The sequence below is a fragment of the Clupea harengus genome, chromosome 4 (genome assembly GCF_900700415.2).
Source record: "Clupea harengus chromosome 4, Ch_v2.0.2, whole genome shotgun sequence".
In the NCBI taxonomy this organism is placed as follows: domain Eukaryota; kingdom Metazoa; phylum Chordata; class Actinopteri; order Clupeiformes; family Clupeidae; genus Clupea; species Clupea harengus.
In genome coordinates, this window is record NC_045155.1 from 5,644,364 (window position 1) to 5,666,802 (window position 22,439).

The 22,439-nt window shown below is 44.2% G+C and overlaps 1 protein-coding gene across 4 annotated transcripts; it reads right to left on the minus strand.

Annotated features, from left to right (window-relative positions):
* Positions 1-222: 222 nt before the first annotated feature.
* Positions 223-22,068, minus strand: dennd2c (DENN/MADD domain containing 2C). 4 transcript variants are annotated; one of them, XM_031565891.2, is made up of 20 exons: positions 21,064-21,386; positions 20,810-20,948; positions 17,243-18,454; positions 15,699-15,823; positions 15,087-15,205; positions 14,242-14,388; positions 10,949-11,027; positions 10,685-10,729; positions 9,806-9,993; positions 9,481-9,590; positions 9,203-9,272; positions 8,502-8,579; positions 7,802-7,942; positions 7,237-7,385; positions 6,107-6,284; positions 3,920-3,961; positions 3,335-3,443; positions 2,300-2,545; positions 1,186-1,272; positions 223-1,092 (listed from the first exon to the last, which is right to left on the minus strand). In XM_031565891.2, the coding sequence occupies exons 3-20, from the start codon at positions 18,184-18,186 to the stop codon at positions 1,061-1,063; spliced, it is 2,889 nt and encodes a 962-aa protein (XP_031421751.1). In that variant the 5' UTR covers positions 18,187-18,454; positions 20,810-20,948; positions 21,064-21,386; the 3' UTR covers positions 223-1,060. The 4 variants fall into 4 exon arrangements, with proteins under 4 accessions (XP_031421751.1, XP_012671098.2, XP_031421750.1 ...); XM_012815644.3 differs by lacking the exons at positions 20,810-20,948; positions 21,064-21,386 and adding an exon at positions 21,440-22,067; XM_031565890.2 differs by having other exon boundaries at positions 20,810-21,386.
* Between the last annotated feature and the right edge of the window lie 371 nt (positions 22,069-22,439).

The following is a 22,439-nucleotide window of genomic DNA, read 5'->3' on the forward strand; positions in this document are numbered from 1 at the left end:
CGTTGTCATTTTTTATGCGGTGGATTAGTATATTTATTAATATTATTTTTTAATCCCTATCGAATACTCTATGTATAATATTCAAATGGGAAACATCATATTGGGTACTTAAAAAAAAAAAAAAAAAAAACAGAACTTAGATTCTATGCCAGAGCAAGATAAACACGGACCGGTCATATTAATGTTTCAAGGCACCACAGTTGAAGATGAACATGTGACAAGTTTTATAGTGCTCCATTAACAGATTTATTTGGAAAGATTTACAAGCAATTGATAATGGCAACACAGTATACCTTTTAAAAAACTGTACAGGAGTTTTTGTACTGAAATGTTGTTAGACAACACACTTGGGTTTAATTACAGGTTTTGATGGCACATGGCATGTACTCAACTACATAATTGTGAGATCAATTGATGTCAGCCATTATAAATAGATACCTTGAAATGAACTGATAAAAAAAAAAACCTCTCAAACCGGTATTTTGAAACACAAACCTTGTCAACCTATTTCCAGTCCTTAAGATTATTATATATAAAAAACATTTTAAAACGTTACAACATATAAATCTATTTACAGAGATGAACAGAGCAGGTTAGTGAAAGAGGTATAAATAGTTCTTAAATTAACCCACTGCCTTAGCGGTACCTTCCACCCTTGCAATTACAAACAGCCACTAACACTGGTCACTGTTTAAAAATAGAATCCACTTCCAGTTTTATCCCAATTGCACTGAGACTCCTAAATGGAGTTTATTTATTCTCTCTCTCTCTCTCTCTCTCTCTCTCTCTCTCTTTCGCACTCTCTCTCTTTAACACTCTCTCTCTCTCTCTCACTCTCTTCCAGGGGAACCTTGGGAATTGTTGGGTCCTGACCTATTCCGACTCTTGTGCTTTTCATTCTTCCAGGACTAGGAGCAGCATTGTGCCCAGCTACGTCATACCAAAGTTTGCCTTCTTCCCGTTTCAGGCACCATTTTTTTTTTTATTCACAGGAACTCCTATGGAAATCTTGTTCGTTGTCATGGAGAAATCCATGATGCAGCCTCCTGCCGATAGGTCCTCACTTCTTCTGGAGGAATTTAATTTTGCTGCCTGCATCAAGACAATTAAACATGAGGTCAATACCAAATATAACCCTCCAATAATGTTAGATGCTGTGTATATGACATTTAAGGTGCTTCCTACCAAGTCCCTTGAGGAATTTATTGACCCCGCTGGGTTCTGGCTCAGGATGGGAGTCCAAGTATTCGGCAGCTCTCAATTCAAACAGGCCTATTAAAGAGGAAGAGGAACACCTGTAAATATTCATCAGTAACACTTCACTCTTTAGGTTGCATAAAATGTCATGCCTAGAAACATGCCTTAGGACATAACCATACAACTACTGATCCACTACTGGACCCTTCTCTTGACCCCCCCCCCCCCCCCCAAAACTGCACTGATACCTGCTTTTGATTTATATGTAAAAATGTGAATAATAGATGTGACATGGTGATCCTTGTATTATTCTGCAACCAGGCATTCTAAAAAACATGGCTTGTGATTGCTCCATGGCAAGATATGACTTAGGCATCGAAGTGCATCGAAAACTTACATACCCATGTCTACAGGCGTATCTTCTGAGACCCAGCATTTACTATATCTGTGCCCGCTTCTGACACAAGCACATGGATTAACATCTCAAATGCCACGAAAGCAGTAAGTCCCTGTAATTGCTGTAGTCCACCCAAATTTACACATTTCAGCATGGTGATCTCCAGATGAATGTGTTAATTCACATATGGCTACAAGAGACATAGGCTAGGTTTACACGATCAGTCCAAATCAGACTTTTTTTTGTATATCAGATCAGAATCTGAGCTTCCTGATTGACTGTCAACATTATATATTGTAAGTGATCCGATCCGATCTGTGTGTCCGTGTGGTAATCCTAATTTTTGATCTTATCCACATTGGTTGCTATAGTAATGACATTGCACCCGGAAATAATGTTGACGTCGCACAAACCAACGTCGAGGGACATGACATTATAATTAGCTAAATTACTACATGGCAACGTATAGCTTTGGCGCAGGATTTATAAAAGTAATGAGAGCTTGCCTGCACCGCCTGCATCAATGGCCCCCTCTGCCTAATTTGTAAAAATCAGATCTCATGTGATTTTTGGCTGTTCAAGACTTGCTACATATGATCTGAATTTCAATGGGATAGGCACATAAATCGCATTTTGACTGACAATCTGAACACAGCCTAATGCATCCCTCCTCTCAGGCAGGAACAGTAGTGTGGTGCCCCTCACCCTTGACCCCTCCCTTGCGTAGCTCTCGGTCCTGGATGAACCCGGCGAACATCTGCGTCTCCATGAAGAACTGCAGGAACTGCTGCACCCCGCGGGAGGGGTGGGACTTTCGGAAGCTGTCCCTCTGCAGCTCCCTGGCGCCCCCTGGCCCCCCCTCGCCCATGTGCAGGGGGTAGTGGCCCACCAGCTCCACAAAGAAGCGCACAAACGCCTCCGAGATGAGGGCACTCAGGTCACACTCCTCCCCTTTACACACACACACACACACACACACACACACACACACACACACACACACACACACACACACAATGAAAGAGAGGGAGAGAATGAGTTGTGAAGAGCTAGGGCTATCATTCACTTGTTTCTGACAATAACAAGTTTTCTTTCACCCAGCCTATTCTGGCATGAGCATGTTGTTGTGGGTGTGTGAAGGGGACAACACCTGTGCTGGCTGACATAAGGTGACACCGTGAATTTGCTGTAGACGGACGGATGAATTACAGAGTATCTGAGCTGTTTTTGTGCCCTTTTGTGTCTAAACCTTTAGAATTGCCACTACAAAGTGGAAACTCAATCGCTATGTCCATTAATGAATGGGCAACTTATTTATGCGCAAGCTTTTGAGTTCATACAAAAAGAGAGGATGTTGTCTTTCAGAGAAGTTTGAAATGCCATGGGGCTTTGTCTGTCTGTCTGTGTGTGTGTGTGTGTGTGTGTGTGTGTGTGTGTGGTGTGTGTGTGTGTGTGTGTGTGTGTGTGTGTGTGTGTGAAAGAGAGAGTGAATGGCTGAGAAAGAGAGAAAAGCTGTTGTAGCTTGAGGCCAAGTTATGTCAAATGCTTTGGCAAGACTCACTATTAATTGGCAAAATCAACTTGTTTAAATAAGATCAACAAGCCAGGACATGAAAAAAAGCAAGCTAACACCAGACCGCTAATATCACCAACTGTTTGTAATACACTACCAAAATATGGACTTCATAAACATGAACATTCCCATACCACCATCCCAAGGAGACGCATTGCTGCACCCACCAGCGTTCCCGTCTGTGTCATCCGGAGTTAGGATCTGCTCTCGGTTCTCCAGGATTTCATGGAGAGCAGCCTGGAGCTTGCTGGGTAAGATGCGGTCCTCATCCCCCAGCTGTGTCAGGCAAAGGATTTAGGAAAAGACAGGATGGCAATTATAAGAATGATTCAATGGGTTGAGTTTTCTACACTTCTTAAAACACTCTTCTTTTAACACTATTCAGTCAAATTCATTATGATAGGCTCAAAGCTAACTTTGCATCCAACATGTGGTTTAAGCCTTCTGGATAAAAGCAGCCACCAATGTAATGATAATGATGAATTAGGATGAAGGGATGAACTAGGACTTGGACTCGAACTATTCATTATTTCCTACAAATTAGCTTTAATGGTTTTCAGTCCCAGCTGCCCAGACTGGCAAACCCTGCACTGCGCACATTGCAAACGCCTTCAGAAAAACCTACCCACCTCAGCATTATGCAATCCTGGAACCAAACAGATCTAACAGGTCTCGGCGTGATGCCACACCCCTCTCTGTCTCTCATCATGCACACCCAAATTACAGCCACATTAAAGTCTGATCAGACATACCTGGATGACGAACTTGTCTGCGCATAAATCCACAATGAGCACCTGGAAGGCAGGCAGAGACAGGGGAACATATGAGATGTCTGATTCGTTTGAAAAGGTGAACATGTCTACATGGCATTTCTTCAAAAGTATGACTTGTCTTTTGCCCAGGTATTTAACACTCCTTCCACTGAATTCCAAGCTTCGTTCCAAATCTCGAGTTTCGAGAAAGAAGGTTTCGTCACGGGTTTTGTTTCACTCATGCAATAAGCCAGACAATCTCAATCATTGAGTCATGTTCTTGGTTTATGAACTGGCATCATTAGGAGATTAGACAGTTATCTAGCGTGAGCAAATTCAACCAATGACATATGGCCCCGAAGAGCGCCTAAAATATTACATCTGTCCTTTTATTACCTTATTTCAGATATCAAAAAACCAAAGTAATTCACATACACAGATCTGCCAAACATGTCATTGAGTCATTGCGTCATTGCCGAGAGGTCTGTTTTTACTCCTGTATTTGGCACATATCACTCACTACTTTCACCAAACTGGGGATAACATTAAAAATATGTTTTGCATGAGACCGCTCAATTATTAAAAAAATGATCACCAGATGGCACCTTAACCAATGGGTGCAGCACTCTGAATGAAAACATGACATATTTTTCCCAATATGACCCCGGGGAAAATCCTGAATTCTGACCTCATTTTGAATGAGTCAAACAAACACAGCTCTTGTGGCCATAAAAGGCTGTGGGAACTCTGAAAACTGTTTTGGAAGGGAGTTCTACTGAGACCATGACAACTGCTAATCGAATTGCATTGATTAGGAAAGGCAAATTCTTTGTTGCTGTGTTTTTCACAACAAGAGCTCCTCATGTACAAACGTTGCGTGCGGCCAAAATCATTGCGTGCGCCCAAAAATAATGCGTACGCCATCTTTCACGCTCACAGTCCGATGTATCAAGAGTGACATAAATGCAATAAGCTCTGTGTCATTTCTTAAGGGTTTAGTTAGTTGGCGACATTTAGAGGCTATGCAGTGTTACCAACATTACGAGTCTGTTTACGAGGCTGTAGGCACACGTGAAAACTATTACTCTTATATAGTATTGACACATGGACCTTTTTGGAAATAAGAAGAACACATGAAGGTGTATGCAGTTAAATAAATGTAAGCATGCGAAAATGCAATGCTATGCAATAATGAGTCTAATAATAACAATGGCAGGTCTCGCCTTATTAGAGGACATCGACAAGGGCAGAATGGAACATGTCTTTAGTTTAATACAGTTTCCTGACAACAGGGGCATTCCAGAGGGAACTAGCAGACTGCTCAGGATGGGACGGAATCATCTGTATGGCAGGCACGTGTATATGGTTGACAGGATAACATTAAATTGCAAGTTGCAGTGAGAGACGTTTTCCCCAACATAATGAGAGCGATCGACTGCACACACATAGAGGCATCATCGGAGGCAGAATTTGATTTTGTTAATGGAAAGCATTCTTATTCCATCAACATGCAAATGATCTGTGATGCTGAAATGTAAATGCAGTGGAAAGGTGGCCTTGATCAACTCATGAACTACTTATTCTTAGGGGACAGGGTGCACGATTATTGGGACACAATTCATTTTTATGCTGAATTTTTAAAATGTATGTGTTGTTATTTTATTATCGTTCAAAGACGTGGCTGCTAAACCCCCTCGCCAACTCTCAGACGACCTGAGAGCTATTTTGTGTGGTTCTCCGACTCCACACATTTACAGCCACCGCCACACTCTGCCACTCCAACGGCTTTCTTATGTTATTAATACCAGATGACAAATTGCAGAATAAAAATTCCAGAAGCTCTCCCACCTCGCATTCGCTGAAATTTCCTTTTTGGTTGATTTGCTGCTTGCTTTTGCCATTTTGTCTCAATCTGAACACGGGGGTAGCCCAAGCCTGTTTATATTAATTAGCGTATTAAAATGAGTGTAATTAGTTGAGGAGTGAGGGTGGAGTGTGGTTCTTGTGCGTGTGCATACAATTTCTCGTTGATTGAGATGTCCAAAGAAAAATTGCGTGGAATCTTGCATGTGCACGGCTTCATACTTCTGAATGTTTTTGTGCATACGCAGCTTTCCGGCTTTTGCGTACGGTATGTTTCAGTATGAATTCTAAGCAAGGGTTTAAACACGAGTTGTGAAGTCTGACCTCTTCGATGGGCAGCTCCAGCAGCTGAGGCAGGGATCGGGAGAGCGCCCCCATGAGGAAGGGAGTGGGAGAGCAGCTGATGTCCAGCATGCTGGCGGGCAGCACGGGCACGAAGGTGTGCTGCCAGGTGAACGGGTAAAGCAGCGCCAGCGCTGAATGGGCACAGCGAGACAGTGTGCTGCCAGGGGTCGAGAAGAGGTAGGCAGGCAAAGAGGGGAAGAAAGAAAGAAAGAGAGAGAAAATAAAAAAGTATGAGAGGAGAGAAGAGAGATAAAATCAAAAACACAAAATTTTTAATGATTTTTTTACACCATTTTACTTATATTTACTTATATTGTGACTTATGGAATTCCACAGAAAGTTCCCGATTAGAGCATCCTTTCAATGCCATTTCTATACAATTAGAGCATCCTTATTAGCGGATCCTGATTAGAGCATCCTTTCAGTGCCCATGCTATAAATTTTTGGAAATCTTCTTCCCCTGTGGTTCAATGACATGCAGCATGACTTCAATTTAGGAATTTCAACATGCCACTTCTGTAGAGACGGAGGCTATTCTCGAGCATCTGTCTTAATTATGGCCACACTGCATATGACAGCAAACACAGTCCCAACTTAAGCACAAAGGCCACACTGTTCATGTCTGCTGTCCAGACACACTCCCTAACCTCACTAAAAGCCCCACCTAACTGAAGTGCTTATGAGAACTGTACAGCTTCGATACTCTACACAACAGTCAACATCTTTACTTTGACACAGAGCACATATTTGGTGATCTTTGTGTTCCTGCAGTTAAGAAAGTTATACAATTGGACAGATCTCTGTCTGTAATTAGCCATTTTTACAAAAATGTATGCTGGCTGGAGTTGTACACTTGTCAGCTTGTCAATGTATGCATCGGGTGACAGTGAAAATAGAACAGTGGGGCTTTCTACAAAACAAAGCCTCTGGGTTAGCCAGAGTAGAGTAAAACCTGGACATTTTAAATCTCAAAAACACACAAACAGGAGTAAAATCTTTCCAGTTTACTGAATGTAATGTCCCACACCGCTCAGTAACTGCTTGGTGGAATATTCCTCAATATTCCACCAAGTGGAATATTGTAGTGTGTGCCTGCTGTTTTTTCTTACCTGAGTTTGTCGGCGATGAAGATGACGCGTCTCTCCAGCAGCAGGGAGGCGAACACCTGGAGCAGGCGGCCCACGCTCAGGCACTCCAGCAGGCTGTCAAAGTCCACGTGCTCCAGCCGCGAGTCCACCGGCCGACCCATGGTCAGCACCTACGGCACAGCAGGATCGTGGGTCGGCGTCATTTTAACGAACACAGCGACAAACTCTTCAAATAGCATCCATGAGTTATTCACACTGGCTTAAATGGCGCACGTAACATTTATTGAATGTGACAAGTTGTCACGGTAGGGAAGTTGGTTAATCAATGGGAATAAGGAGAACCTTGTATTGTTCTGAACGATGCAATACCTGTTCACTCATGACATTTGGAGAGTGTTTTTTTTTTTTTTTTTGTCTTTGTTCTGACTGGTTGGGAGTATGTAAATAGTAGTAGTAGTCCTTTACAGCACAAGTACACAAGAACCAGCAACATAGCCTGTCGCATAGTAAACGTAGCAAAAATGGCAATCCATCCCCAAATACACGTTTTCTCAGGATCAAAAGAAGAAGAGAGGGAAAGTGATACCTCACTCCCTGAGCCGGGCAGGAAGCTCTTGACAGTGATGGTTCGGCCCGGGGCGGGGAAGGGCGCCTCCATGACGCTGCGCATGAAGGGGTAGACCAGAGCGGGCGAGATCTCGCGCCTCCTCTCCACCTCCTCCAGGATCTGTGGGGGTTTAAGAGACGGGTAAACCCACAGTCTGTGGTCAGCAGCAGGATTCTTTGGGTTCAAATAAAAGGGGTTCAAACTTCAAGGCAAAACTCACTCACACCATGTGATCGGTCCAACAAGCTGTTAGGTTTTAGTTACGTTCACGGTCAGCACATACTGATATCCTAAGTTTCCTGTGCTCGCAAGTAAGATCATCCTTGGCTTTGGTTTTTGTAAGAGACACCCTCATTAAGTAGGAGAACATTTATAATTTATCAAAACAAAAATGTAATCCTAGGATATGGTACCTATTATTCAAAGCAAACTGATGTACTAAAGGATATGAGGGCAAACAACAGAAGCAATGGCTAACCGGCTGGTGACAAGTTTGGGCTAACTTTGGAGAGTCTGCTTCCTATTTCCTCAGGATTTGTCTGCAGTCTGACACTGCGACAAGACAACCTCGACGGACCAGCTGTGATTCATGGGTAGTTCATTCACACACAGTGAATTATCTCTTCAAAGCTTGTTTACGTTTAGCGTGTGGAGCTCCGGGCAAGTACACCCTTCTTACCTTGGCAAAGAGGTTGAAGCAGCCCAGTCTGCTGACAATACAGTGAACCTCAGGCAGTCTCTTCCCCTTCCCAATGGGCTGAAGACACAAACACAAGATGAGACTGGTAAACACTCATTAACGCTGCATTTCTTCAGCTGGCAAAGGTTTTTTATCCGTGATAAGACAGACAGCACGCAGATCATAAACAGCAAAACAGGCATAGACTTGAGTCAACATAGTAGTGCTCAAAAAATGTTAAATGTTAAAAATGTTATGACTAAGTCAACAGCAGCCAGTTTATAGTGATTGAGATATCAAGACAGTGGCACTACTGATATTGTGTGTGGATATCACATTTTGATATTGGCTAAAGTGTTTATACAATTTATTTATAATAGGTATATTTATAATAAGTATTTATAAGTAAAAACTTGAGAATACCGTCTTACATACGTGTTTTTAATGCCACAGAGGAAAGATGAAAAAGATGACGATGAGACAGACCCCCCATGATTCATTGGGGATTTTCAGTATTAAGACGTGGAATAGATTACATCTCTCGTGTCTCACTCACTCCCGTCATGGAGACACTCACTCAGACACTCATGAATGTGCCTTCGCAAACACACATATGCCCCCCCCACACACACACAGACACTTACACACCGAGTGAGTTTGCACAAATGAGTGAGCAAACACATGCACACACAGAGACTTACCAGGATCTTGCGACAGTACCCAAACCAGCGGCTACCATCCTCTCCCGTGAGAACAAACGAGAAGGTTTCGCTGCAAAAAGGGAAATAAAATCTTTCAAAAACAAACCATAGTTCTGCTATGCAGATGTTCAAGGGGAACTGTCCTTTATCAAAACTGATGAGCTAACGCCAAACAATCTCACTGAACAATGTGACATATTTATGTTAACCAATACACAGCGGTCAAGCCGATAGTGTCCTGGTCACTTAGATCCATAAGGATGACCTCTGACCCTCACCTGTTCATGTCAGCAGAGGGTTTCCAGTCTTGAGAGTCCGGAAAGCAAAACAGGGGGATGACCTTCATGCGGTCCTCTGCTTCCCGGGACATTCGGGACAACTTTTCAAACTGCACACACATTTATTCAGTCATTTAGTGGACACCTGTGTCACCGTCTGAATCATTTAAGCTTCTCTGTGTGGTAATAAAAATGGGTAAAACCATAACAGCACAGCATAGAATATTAGACTACTTTAAAACCCAAAAGCACACTGTATTCACAACACAAACAAAGCAACAGACCACATTACAAAAAAAAAAAAGCAATTGAGTGACCACTTTACCTTGGTAGGGAACTGCTGAGTGATCTCTGGGCTGTACGTGTTTCCTGGGGAACCTTTTCTCAGTGACACCACCACAAACAGCTGAAAGAGCTGCTGCTGTTGTAGCTGAATGAGGTCCTTCTCCAGGGTGCGATAGCCTGGTTTTCGCCTCAGTGTGGACTGGACATAAACCAGCCTCTGCAAGCCATCTGACAAACAAGGCCAATTTACATAATCACCTAATGAAAATAATCCACCAGACACTATGGTATAAAATCACCACAACATAAAACAGTATCTGTGTGTGTAGATACTGTGGTTAATACTGAGAAAATCCCAATCGGAGAGCATCAGCCTAAATCAGCAATCAACAAATGTATGTAAACAAAGGCCATTTGTTTAAAGGACTTATATAAAGAATCAATGGAATGGATTACAACATTTTGTGGATTGCTTTTGCAGTTTCATGAGTTAAATTCTGGCACAATCCAATGTTAAACTATGATAGGCAAAGAGGGCGTGGTAAGTAAAATGGAGACCAAGTCTTAGCGAAGGCATCATGTAATGAACTTGGAATTTCCAATCATCTATAATCAATCATGTTGCTTCGTTTAATTGATAAAGCATTTTGTTCTGGTTTACGCTCTACCCATTTACTGAAAAAAAAAAAGAAAGAAAATAAGTGTGCTGTAACATCCCTTTGATAGTTCATGTCATACCTGTGGCTCTCTGTCGACTATACCAGTGACCAAGTCTCCTTGGCACCATACATTAAACAGCTGAACTTGGGGCTCAGAGATCAATGAAGCAAACCGGGGCAAAGGCCAGTGGAAGCAATGATTAACCGCCCACGTGAAATCTTAGCAAGGGCACTTTGGAAAGAAGGCAAGGGCGACTGACCTTTACTGCCGTCCTCCGGGTCACTCTCTGTTCCACTCGTCTCATCTACTCAAACAGAGAACATTTACATTTCAGGTCACGAAGGCGTTATATAATACTACACAACATAATACTGTACACATCCATTTGTGTTCACATTAGGCTTGGTGGTACTACGATCACTGCTAAAGGGGTTGAACTGAAACAGCAGCTAGAGCATAGCTACAGGTGATGGGTTCAGAAGGATCTTCTTTAGTGCAGTCAGGATGAGGCCTGGAGCCGTACCTCTGGCTGTTCCTCCTTGGCTCTTCACTCTCTTCCAGCCTCTCTTCGTCTGGAAGATCTCATGGATCTTCATCACATACTGGAAAACAAAGATGACAGCTTGTTAAAAATGCATTAAGTTAACAAAACATTAGGTTAGCCACTATCTGCTTAAAAACTGTAAAAAAAAAAACTAAAAAAAAACAAGTAGGTAATGCCTTTCATGACAAGATCCGATGAACTCAACAGGATCAGCCCAAGCCATTTTAAACAATATGAATACACACTTTTATGAAACAATGTCAACTGTGTGTGTCAGTGGTCCCTCTAGATTCAGGTTTGGACTTATGAAAGACTACGTGAAAAACAAGAAAGATGCCAAACCAGCTGTAGGACTCTTGAGGGATGAAACATGTGCTTAAACCAGGCCAGCAAAGGGGGAAATGACACAGCACAACTCTGCATGTCACATCCACGCGGCTCAGGCATCCAACTCCTCCAGAGGACCTCAGCTCAGACAAACCCCCACTTCCCAGCGGAAACCAGACCCAGCTCTGCCCCTAGCCAGATAACACGCCGCTCACCTCACACTCAGGGCCTCCCAACTCAAACAGGCTTCATCTGCCACCATATTATTAGGGTGTTTAAGTAGATAAAGTTGTAAAAAAAAAAAAAAATTTAAAATAATGTTCAAAATGGACTCTACTCAAGTAGTGTCTACCATCACACTGACAGGTAAACAACTATATGAGCAGCGTCATGGACACAGCAGCATCACTGATATAAGTTAATGTTTGCTTTGTATAAACGATAAACACAGTGGATGCGTCGTGTAAAAGTATAAACTTTTATGTGTAACACTAATATAAAAATAACAACAATGAAGAAAGATAGCAACAAAAGGGATGGAACTGTTCTATGGAAACAATTGAAAAGTTATCAAGCTTAAATCACAATGGAAAAACAAGACACAAGGGTATAACCACTGTTGCGTCAAGTGAGTAATTGATTAGTCAACTACTACAGCAACTACAATGCTCCCACTCCAGTTTGAGTAATTGCTGTTAAGCACACCCCACTATTTGAAAATCCCTGTGATACAGAAAGATCCATTCATTAAGATTGCTAATAAGAAACAAAAACACACTAATCAAATGTGTGGAACACAAGTTAAAAACGAAACACATGCTGAACATTAAGCCTGTTTGATTCCAGACTTAAATGTGTATGATGCTCCCTGACGACTTCAGACATTTCTCATCCTAAGAAGACATCTCTAATTGTCTGCTTTGCTACGATCAATATAGACAACATATCTACTTCTATGCTTCTATTAGGACTAGGTCCCGCATTTACAACTACATCGTACAGAACTATAAAACTACATATCCCCAACGAAATATTTCTGGACATGACACTCAACACTGAAAGTTTTCATGTGAAATTCTGAGGTTCACAGGGCTCCCACACCCTCTTAAACATCAAATTCAAGGACTTTGTAAGCCCAATTCCCCTCTGATTCCTCCCCCCAAGACCCCAACACAGCATATAGGGCCAATGATTTTCCGTTTCAAAAAAATGCATTTTCCGTTTCACATTTGGTGAATTCCGTTTTTTTTTCCATTTTGTTCACCCTGAGGTAGATTGATGGCTTAAAATGAGTGAATAATATGTGCCCTTCTTAGATTGTTGTTTGCCAGCCATCAACAGAACAGAAGACTAAACATTTTTTGTTTTAAATGCGATTGGGAAGACGAGCGCGTGAATGTGACTGAATGTGGCTTTAGCAGAAATCTGTGGGTCAACCGTTGAAAAGGGGGGCGTGGCCGGAGCAGAGTTCAGCGCAGACGTGACATTTTCTCAGTGGTTTTGTTCTTTAATTAATGTTTGTTCATCGTCGCAATCGTTGTTGTGTTTATTTGAAAGAAATATAGCCTTGCAGCCCAAAATACAGGGGAATTTGGGAGATTTGTATGAACAAAATGATGTTTCCGTTTCAAAGGTGCAATTCTGTTTCAAAGTGTTCATTCCGCGAATTCCGTCCGTTTTCCGTTATCGCGGAAAATCATTGGCCCTAAGCATAGTTTGCGACATGGACCAAGGTTAATTACTGTTACAACACTGAGCATTTTTATAAGGAGAACTAGCAGGTTTTACAGAAGCTCACAGATAACAATTTAAAAAGAGAGAGAGGCTTGAATGTGTAAACACTTCTCCACTGTGCTGTGTTACTGTGATGGCACAAAATACATACATTCAAGCACTTTCAATGACCCATGTCTATTTATATCTATTTTCAAAAACTTTCAAGGCTTTGGTGTTATTTTTCCTCAAATTCACAAACTTTCGAGGAACCCCCCCCCCCCCCCCCCCCGAGTTCAATTTCTGGGCAGAGGCTGCGCTCTTACCTCCAGTGGTCTTCGCCGCTCCACATGGATGTGACCCAGCGCAAATCTTCTGCTTTGAAGAATCTGCCCAACAGCTCTGCCCTGCACCCCATCCCCCGCCTCACTATGGTGGCTATGGTGGAGGATGTCCCCAGGGGCCCTCAGGACCCCTCCGCTCCAGTGACACACGGCAGGCCTGACCACACTCATGGCTCAGTAGAGAAAGACGACCAGCCAAGAACAGGCAGAGAGACCACAGCAGCACTGTCACTGAGAGCACTGGCCTGTACGCATGACAGTGCAGTGGTGTGGGGTGGTGATAAAAGCTGGGGCCAGCCCTACCGCAAAAAACTCCCACACAAACACTCACTCATCCCCAACTCCATCTCCTCTTCCACCCACCCTATCAATTCCCTTCATACCCATCTCTTCCTCCCTCCCTCCCTCCCTCTCCCCACATCTCTTCCTCTTTTTTTGCCTTATGCCATGAGCAATTCTCTTTCCTTCTATTCTGGTGCTTCTTGCGTAAACTAATCCCTCTGACACACAGACCTCCTTACAGTAAAAGGCATATTTACCGTTTACCATCCAAACCCACCCTAAATGAACCGATGTCAAAACACCCCCACCTATTAACCACACTCACAGGTGGTACGTATGACTTCAAAACAAGCCCTTTTTACTTAGACTTACTTTGATGTCATCACATACAAAGTACCCAGAAAAAAATGACCCTAAACAACCCTAACAACACTCACTGGGGGGTACATATGACGTATGACTTCAAACCCTTTTTTATTAAAACTTAGAATTTCTTGGTGCCATTAAGACCAATCAAGACTTCTAAGTACAACAATCAACAGTTCTCTGAGGAGGACTTTGTACGCATGTGTTCTATTCATCCTGAGATCCTTCATCATGTCTAACCTGAGGCAGTCTGCACACTCGACTCCCGGCGCTGCGCTTGGGTCCAGCAGGTCTGGGGGTCGCCGCTGTGGTGGGGGGGCCTTGCGACGACACCCCCCTCTCAGTCTTCTCAGCAAACGCTCGCAGCGTGAGAGGCTTTGGAGGCAGCTGCACACGCACAGAAACATGTATGTACATGAACACAAATGACACACCCAAGCACATACACGGGACACATGAATCCACGCACACACACAGACAGACAGACATTCACAAACACATGTTCGAACACGAGCATACACAGATACATAAAAACACACACCCAGCCAGCCACCCACCCACACACACCAAAAGCAGGACAGCCCAGAGCCCTCTCACCACAAAAACAAAAAAAAGAGGAAATACTGACCATTTCTGCCTCGCATCTACGATTGCATCAACGAATAAACCTGCCTGTCTGACTTCCAGTAAAAGAAAATATACTACAATGTGTGATAAGGATTGACACACGAATGGCCTGTTAGAAACCTGCGCATGTGAGTGCCACCACTGAGGTTCCAAAATCACTGTGTGAAGTCCCCCCCCCCCACAGCTTCTTACACGTGCGCTTATATCTGACATGCTTCCGTCCCATTGCCAAACACTCACTATTCCCTGAAATGAGATATTCCCCTATTTCTCACTGCTTTCCACAAGTTCCCCTTGATTTACAGTTTGTCTGTAGACAATGAATAGCCTCCAGTTGTGAGCACAATCGCATAGATGAGACCCGGATGTAAAGTTGTTAAGAGGCCAAATATAACACAGTGTTTACAGACAATGCTGTCTGTTTGGTCGCATGAATAGAGGCTGGAATAGTGACCCACCTTCGGGGTGTGTGGGAGCCTTTGTCTCTGGGCGAGGGTCCACGGGCGAGGGCGGCCAATGGGAAGACACATAGGGGACAACTTGATGTCCTCGTAAGGATTCTCCCTGGAAACATCCGCTGCGAAGGCGCAGAGCAGAACACACAATGGGAGCACGTTATTAGCCCATTGTCATACGCTTTTATGACAGGCTAAAATTACATCTGTGGAGTCAGAGAACTTCTTACAGCGGTTTACCAAAACACACAACACATTGAACACAAGCACCCTCCACCCTCCTTATACACACATACAAACACACACACACACACAAAAACACTCAATGTCTTGCACACTAGCCAGAGGAAATAGTTTTTTCTTTACTTTTATTATTAATGGTAGATAACACTTTTTTTGTTTAGTACATCATTCCATATGTGTTATTTCGTAGTTTAAATGTCTTCAGTAGTAATCTACAATGTAGTAAATAATAAAAGTAAAGAGAAAACTTAAAACTTAAATTAAAGGTGTGTCCAAACTTTTGACTGATACTGTACATACCTGAAAAAATATGTACACACACACACACACACACACACACGATGTTAAGGAGCACTTGAGTTTAAGACTCACATATGATGTCCTCGTAGATGCTGTCCTCAGACCGGGCATGGTACAGTCCTGATCTGCGGGAACTGTTGCCTAGAAGTCCCTCCTGGCCTGCCAGTCGCGCCACATCCTCAAACTCAAACGACTTCCTGCACAGAGAGAGACAGGGTCATATCTGATGCCTGGAGAGCGTTTGCATGCACGGGGGATTGTGTTTTGCTTGTGTCGGTATTGTTGAAATGTGCACCGCCCCACTGCACATAGCCTTTGTGGGGATTCAGGGACAAAACCTAAGATAACCGAAGAAGAGGAAGCAAGTCTGCGATAAATGCACAAATAAATCTTGATCTCCATGTTGCAGAACTGCTAATTAGGTGCAGTCAACAAACTCAACAAAAACATAACCAAAACAAAATAGTGTGTGTGTGTGCACGCCTGTGAGTGAGAGAGAGAGAGAAAGAAAGAGAGAGAGAGAGAATGTGTGCGTTCATGTTTGTGTGTATGTCTGTGTGTGTATGTGCGTGTGTGTGAGTGTGTGCGTGCATGGTTGTGTGGGTGTGTGTGCGTGTACGTGTGTGTGTGAGTGTGTGCGTGCATGTTTGTGTGGGTGTGTGCGCCTTGTTGTTCTGTTCGTGTAAAAATGGCCAAATGTGACCCTAAGACCTTTGGCTGTGAGATAAGTAGGCCACGTCAAGACAATGGGGCCGGGCCGCTGCCAAAGACGGCCTGACATCAGAACTGGACCCCCGCCAGCAGCGAGACACTTCCCCACGCTGTCATACCCTCCCAAACGCCTCCCCGCCTCTCTCTTCACACATGCAGCCAGGCCATTTACATACAATTTACAAAAAAAAAAAAAAAAAAAAAAAAGGATCCTGCCCACAGCATATCTATAGCCCTGGTTTCCACCAAACTTTTTTCTAATGTTCATGAATGTGCTTAAAATATGCAAATGTGTTGGCTGGAACCCCAGCTGGTAGTAGGCTCCGCAGACAGATAATTGGCCATGGGGACGTGAGGACAGTGCTATGCAATCGCAGGGCTATAAAAGAAAAGGTGCTGCTAAGATAAAGGACCTGGCTGTGAACTCTACTCACTTCTGAGCGCCTGAGCCAGTGCTCGTCAGTAAGGACTCAAACCAAACAACATGTGGCGTCATGGCTGAGGAGATGAGGTCTGTGACACATGGAATGCAGGGGCAAAGGGAGACAGTGAGCGGCTCTAATTCCATTAAAATAGATTCCATTATTGCAGGCTTCTTGGCACCAAACATGAAAAGTTCCAGTCCACAAGATCTCATCTGCCTAGAAGAGACCTTGTTTCGGAGTCAGTTTTCCAAATCCAGGACAATTTACAAAGTCATTTGGAAGTCAAACTTTGGACTCTGGAACTTTGGATCAAACTAAACCAGGGACAGAGTAGAAGAACCAACATCCCATTTAAGGAGAGGTAAACACAGACAGAATAAAAAAAGGGAGAACTTAAGAATAAAAACAATGAAATTGAAAAAAAGACAAAAATCCATATTGATTGACTTGAGTTGAGTGATTGATAGATAGATATATTACCTGTTTTTCTTGTGTCTTGAAAAGCCGTTGCCTTGGCTGACAGGACAGGGAGGAGGTGGGCAGGAAGGGGGAGTTCCAGGCACTGAAAGTTTGGTTCTAGTTCTTGTGGGAGACAAGGCCTGGTTCTCCCACTGGTCCCAGTGCCTTGGGGGGCTCCCTGCTCCCCTGTACTCGAATGTGCGCTGTGGTTTGGGCGGAGCTGGGCTAACGTCTGTAAAGGGAAAGTTCTTGGAGGTGCCGGTCGGAGAGTCACTGGCCTCTATCTGCCGCCAAAAGCCCCTGGAAGTGTAAAAGTTTCCAGGGGGCAGGCTATCCTCTGGGTCGTCCGTGGGCGGAGGTAGAGGTGAGAGGTCATGTTCCTGGGTGGCCACCCCGTTGGCAGACGAGGCTTCAGTGACGGGAGACTTGACTGGGGTGACCTTGAGTGCAAGGGGTGGCGCAAGTTTAAGTGCAGGAGTGCGGCTGGTCATTTTGCTCAGACATGCATGACTCTGGTCGGGGTCGGGGTCGTGGCTGTGCTGGGTCTCAATCTTGCGCCCAATCACAGTGCTGCGAATTGGTGTGGCGTCTTCCCTGAAGTCCAAGCACAGACTCTTGGCTTTGGCCAGGCTGGCTTTGCCTGGGACCTGGTTATTGACCTGGTGGTTGTTAGAGCACAATGCGTCTCCCACAGCATCACCGGAGAGCCCCCGCGTCAAACCCGCCGCTCCACGAGCGCGACCTTTAACCCCAATCACTTGGCTCTCCTCCGCCTGGCTGAGTCCCTCCCATTGCGAGATCTTCTGGCGGATGTTGAGCGCCGCTCCCCGAGGGAGAGGTCGCCCTGAGGCCGGCGAGTGCCAGGGTGACCCGACAGCGGCCCCCGTACCAGCCAAGGTGCCCTTGCCCTCTCCTCCCACCCCTCTCCTAACTCGGTGTCCATGCTCCATTCCCAGGGCCAGCATGGCGAGGGGGCCCACAGAAGCACCCTGTGCCTCAAAGCACAACCATCCCTGGGGGAAACATCCCGACCACGGTCCCCTCGGTGGAAGAGCTGGAACACAGTAGAGGGCTGGGCGTCCGTCCTCTCTGTGTTCTCTCCAGGGTGAAGTTTCCCCCACCAACTGTGACGTTTGTGGGGTGGTTTTGAAAAAAGCCTCTTTCCGCTTTTAGGCTGTTTCGACTTCCCCTTCCTCGAGTTACGCTATCCTCTTGTTTCTTTCACTGGGGATCCTGTAAGATTAGAGAGAAACAGAAATCCAAACTTTACCAAGTCTAATCCACTGTAAAAGGTAAACATAAATCACCAATGTACTCTTGCAAAACTTTTTTTTACATAGAAAATAAATAAATAGCGAAAAAATTTCAAATCGTAGCATAACAGACAACGAGCGCTGCAGGGGTGGCGACCTGACGGACGGCCATAAAGGGAGGAAACCGGGAAGGATGGTCCCTCTCAAGGTCAATCGCCAAAAATAACCCTGAGGAAAAGAGCAGCGCGGGATGTGAACAAAGTGCCGACGCTCTGTAAAGGGGGCGCCGGAGAACATCTCCCCAGGAGGATTTATCTGTCTCCGAGTACATCTGGCCTGTCACAAATGCCACGATACATTAAAACGCCCTGGCCGCAACGTAATCTAATTTCCCTCCCCTCAAAGAGCTCTTTCATGCAAACACGAAAGGAACGTGAATCGAGAGTTTTTTTTTCTCCCCTTTTTGCATTCAATTTGGATCCTCTTAAGGAGAGGAGGGAATCTTTTTAACACGTAAACACTGGGTAGCACTCACAGAGATGAAAGCACACAATGCAAAGACATGCAGGAATTTAAATAGCCTAAGATGCTTGAATAGGGACCCTGTATCATGCATTGCCAAGACAGAAGGGTCTCACCATTATGGACTAATCAGTCTACATAAAAATGTGTGAAACCTAATGAACATAGTGATCAGTGGTGGAGGGACCAGATCAGCCATCAGCATTTTCACTGCCGCGCATAAGGGCCACAATGTTATGGAATTCAGTGACCCAGGCAACAAATTCATATTTTATCCACAAAATCATGTGGCCAAAATTGTATGCCAAATTATGAACCAAACTGAATCTGAGTTGTTCCACTAGGGCGTATTCATTTAAGTTTATAGGCTTATACAAAAGGTTCTATATCGCTCTGATTTGTGTCATGAATAAAAACAAATGGTACCCGGCCAATGATATGTTTTTGAAGGGCCATGCTAGACATACCAGACAAAAAAAATAATTCAGACTCCTCTGGCCAGTGGTTCCCATGGCAGCTGGTTGCTGTTGCAAGCGTCTGGAAGTTATAGGCTACAGTGGGTTGTGGATCAGGGCCAAAGTATGTTGGACACGTTGCGCACAGTTATGTCGAGAGAGCTGAAACTGTTTAAAGGAGAGACGTGGTGAAACTCCTCACCACTGCAAGCGTGTCAACTGGCAATGATCGTAATAATTCTGAGCACCACATTCCAAACAAGCCCGTTTGAGGGATGGTTGGGGGGGGTGGGCAGGGGAGATGATATGAAGGGGGGGTTTGATGAATATATGTGACCCGAAACACTCGGCCTGTCAGACCAGCAAATGATGCCTTTGTTCGTCTGACCTACATCTTAGCCGTCCGATGGAATCCCTCTCGATCTGAGCCAGGACCCATCCTGCTACGGGCTCACCCTCCAAATGACCCACTTGCTCCATCTGTGTGCGTAGGGGAGGCGAGTGAGAGTATGTGTTTCTGTACACATGTAGGCCTGTTACCTGTGTGTCACTTTGTGTTAAAATATGCCAGTGCTTTGTGTGTGTGTCTCTGTCTAAGTGTAACTGTGCAAACCTGTGTGTCTGTATATAGGTGAGCGCCTGTGTTTGAGTCTGCGTCTGTGTGTGTGTGTGTGTGTGAGTGTGCAAGTCTGTGTGTGTGTGTGCGCGAGTCTCCGTCTCTCTCTGTGTGTGTGTGAGTCTGCATCTGTGTGTATGACGGTGTGTGTGTGTGTGAGTGTGAGTGTGAGTGCGTCTGTGTGTGTGTGTGTGTGTGTGTGTGAGTGTGCGAGTCTGTGTGCGAGTCTCCGTCTCTGTGTGTGTGTGTGTGTGAGTCTGCGTCTGTCTGTGTTTGTGTTTGTGTGTGTGTGTGTGTGTGTGTGTGTGAGTGTGAGCCTGCGCCTGTGAGTGTGTGCGAGTCTGCGTCTGTGTGCGTGTGTGCGTGTGCGTCTGTGTGTGTGTGTGTGTGTGTGTGTGTGAGTGTGTGCGAGTCTGCGTCTGTCGGTGTCGGTGTGTGTGTGTGTGTGTGTGTGTGTGTGTGTGTGTGTGCCTGTGTCTGTGTGTTATGCAGGAAAGCCAGGGCCGTGTTTCCTGATTCTCAGGAAGACAAGATCAGCAGAATGACCATAATGATGGTTAAGGGTATTTGAAGAGCAAAAATGGCACATTCCAGCCCTTAATTGCTGGAATCTCATAAAGCTTAGGCCTAACTGAGTTCACATGGTCGTTTTGAAACAAAAGAAATAACAGGCCCACATCCAATCATTAACCGGCACACCAGGTTTGTCTCACACTGTGTTCTCTTCTCTCTTCACACTAACCTGTGCTGTCCTCTACTAAACACTGGCTTCCCATCTGTTTTTCCTGCAGCTGCCATTCTGAAACAAGCTCTTCTCAGATCCCCATTCTCAGGTGGCTCGAGGTAACACTGGCCTTCCCACCTCCGTGTAATTGTTCCTCCTCATGCAAGATCATAAACTTCCGCTGAGTATTTTGACAGAATCAGCCAGACAGTAGGGATTACAGAAACCCCTAAATGACACCCCACGATCACATAAATAAAACCTAAGAGCACCTTTTAAATAACAGGAGACACTCACTCCTGGGACTGTAGCATGACAGAACATGCCCAAGGGTGGGGTGGCGAAACTGGTGAAAGAGAAGGGATAAGTGACTTTATGGGAAAGTTGGGACGTCACTATTTCTTAAGAAAAAAAAAAATGCATTACCAGTACTACACTACAAATAATGTTACAGGAATGCTCAGATATAACATGATGATTTAACAGACACACTTGGCAACCAGCACCGACACATTGAGAAGTGTGGAAATTACATACATTAAATTAACAGTGGTAAAGGAAAACCAGCCAGCACAAATTAGTGAAATCAAAGCACTCGATAGCAATTAAAACTAACAAAAACTTTTAAATTTGCCCACAGTTTCTTACCTCATTCATCCAGGCACCAACAATTTGGTTTTGTCTTCGGCACATCAGTATCGTTAGAGAACTATCCAAACTATATAGTGTTAATATTAGATATCGCGCAACCTGTAGGTTGTATTTCCAAAAATAAGCAGAAGTCAGCTACCACTTTTCACAGACCAGAAAACACGCCAGTGTCTCTCCATCGCTCACTTTGTTCGCCGATCGATAACAGTTTAGTCAAGCTGTTCCGTAAAAAGCTGTGTGGTACTGTCCAAAGAGCTAGCCAGCTAGCCAACTAACTGTTAGCTAGCTAAGTTGCACACGGTAATTTAACTTTGTTTGATAAATCCATACGTGTTTCAGAACAACCCTTTTTGTCTTGGCATATGAAATCCACACGACTATCAAACTGTTTACACTTGAATAAAGTTCCTTTTCAGTCGTCACCATTCCGGTTCAGCCTTGATGGCTGAAGTTTTTGTCCAGTGAAGAGGGTTTTTGTCTCAGCATTGATCCAGCAAGCGAAGACGTCATCATCTCCTGCTGTCAATTTCCCACCCCGGACCCTGGCGTTGTCTGGAGGAGCGGTTTGCCACAACATGCAATAAAAGTGCGTGACGGAATCTTCTTCCGACAATGTTTGGCAAAAGAGTTACATCACGGAATGTTTTGACTCTGCTGTTACTCTGCATTTCATATCAATAGGACACGGGGTGCCTGTGTTTTTAAGAAATGGCCTACATATCAATTTATATTAATACAAAACAAACAAATATGTTGATCGCCAAAATTAAAATTTCATGCTGTTCATCACTGTTGGCCTCGCGATCTCATTAAGTTTGCATTAGATAACCACATAGTGTGTTCAAATGTAAATTTCATGAAAAAAATTATTGTTTGGTAAAACCCTTAAGGATCTATTTAGAACCATCTTAGTAACTCTGTGTAATTCCATTTTAATATTTGCCTAAAGCTTAACTAGTAATAGGACTTCTTAGGAGAATCTTTTCAGATTTTAGAT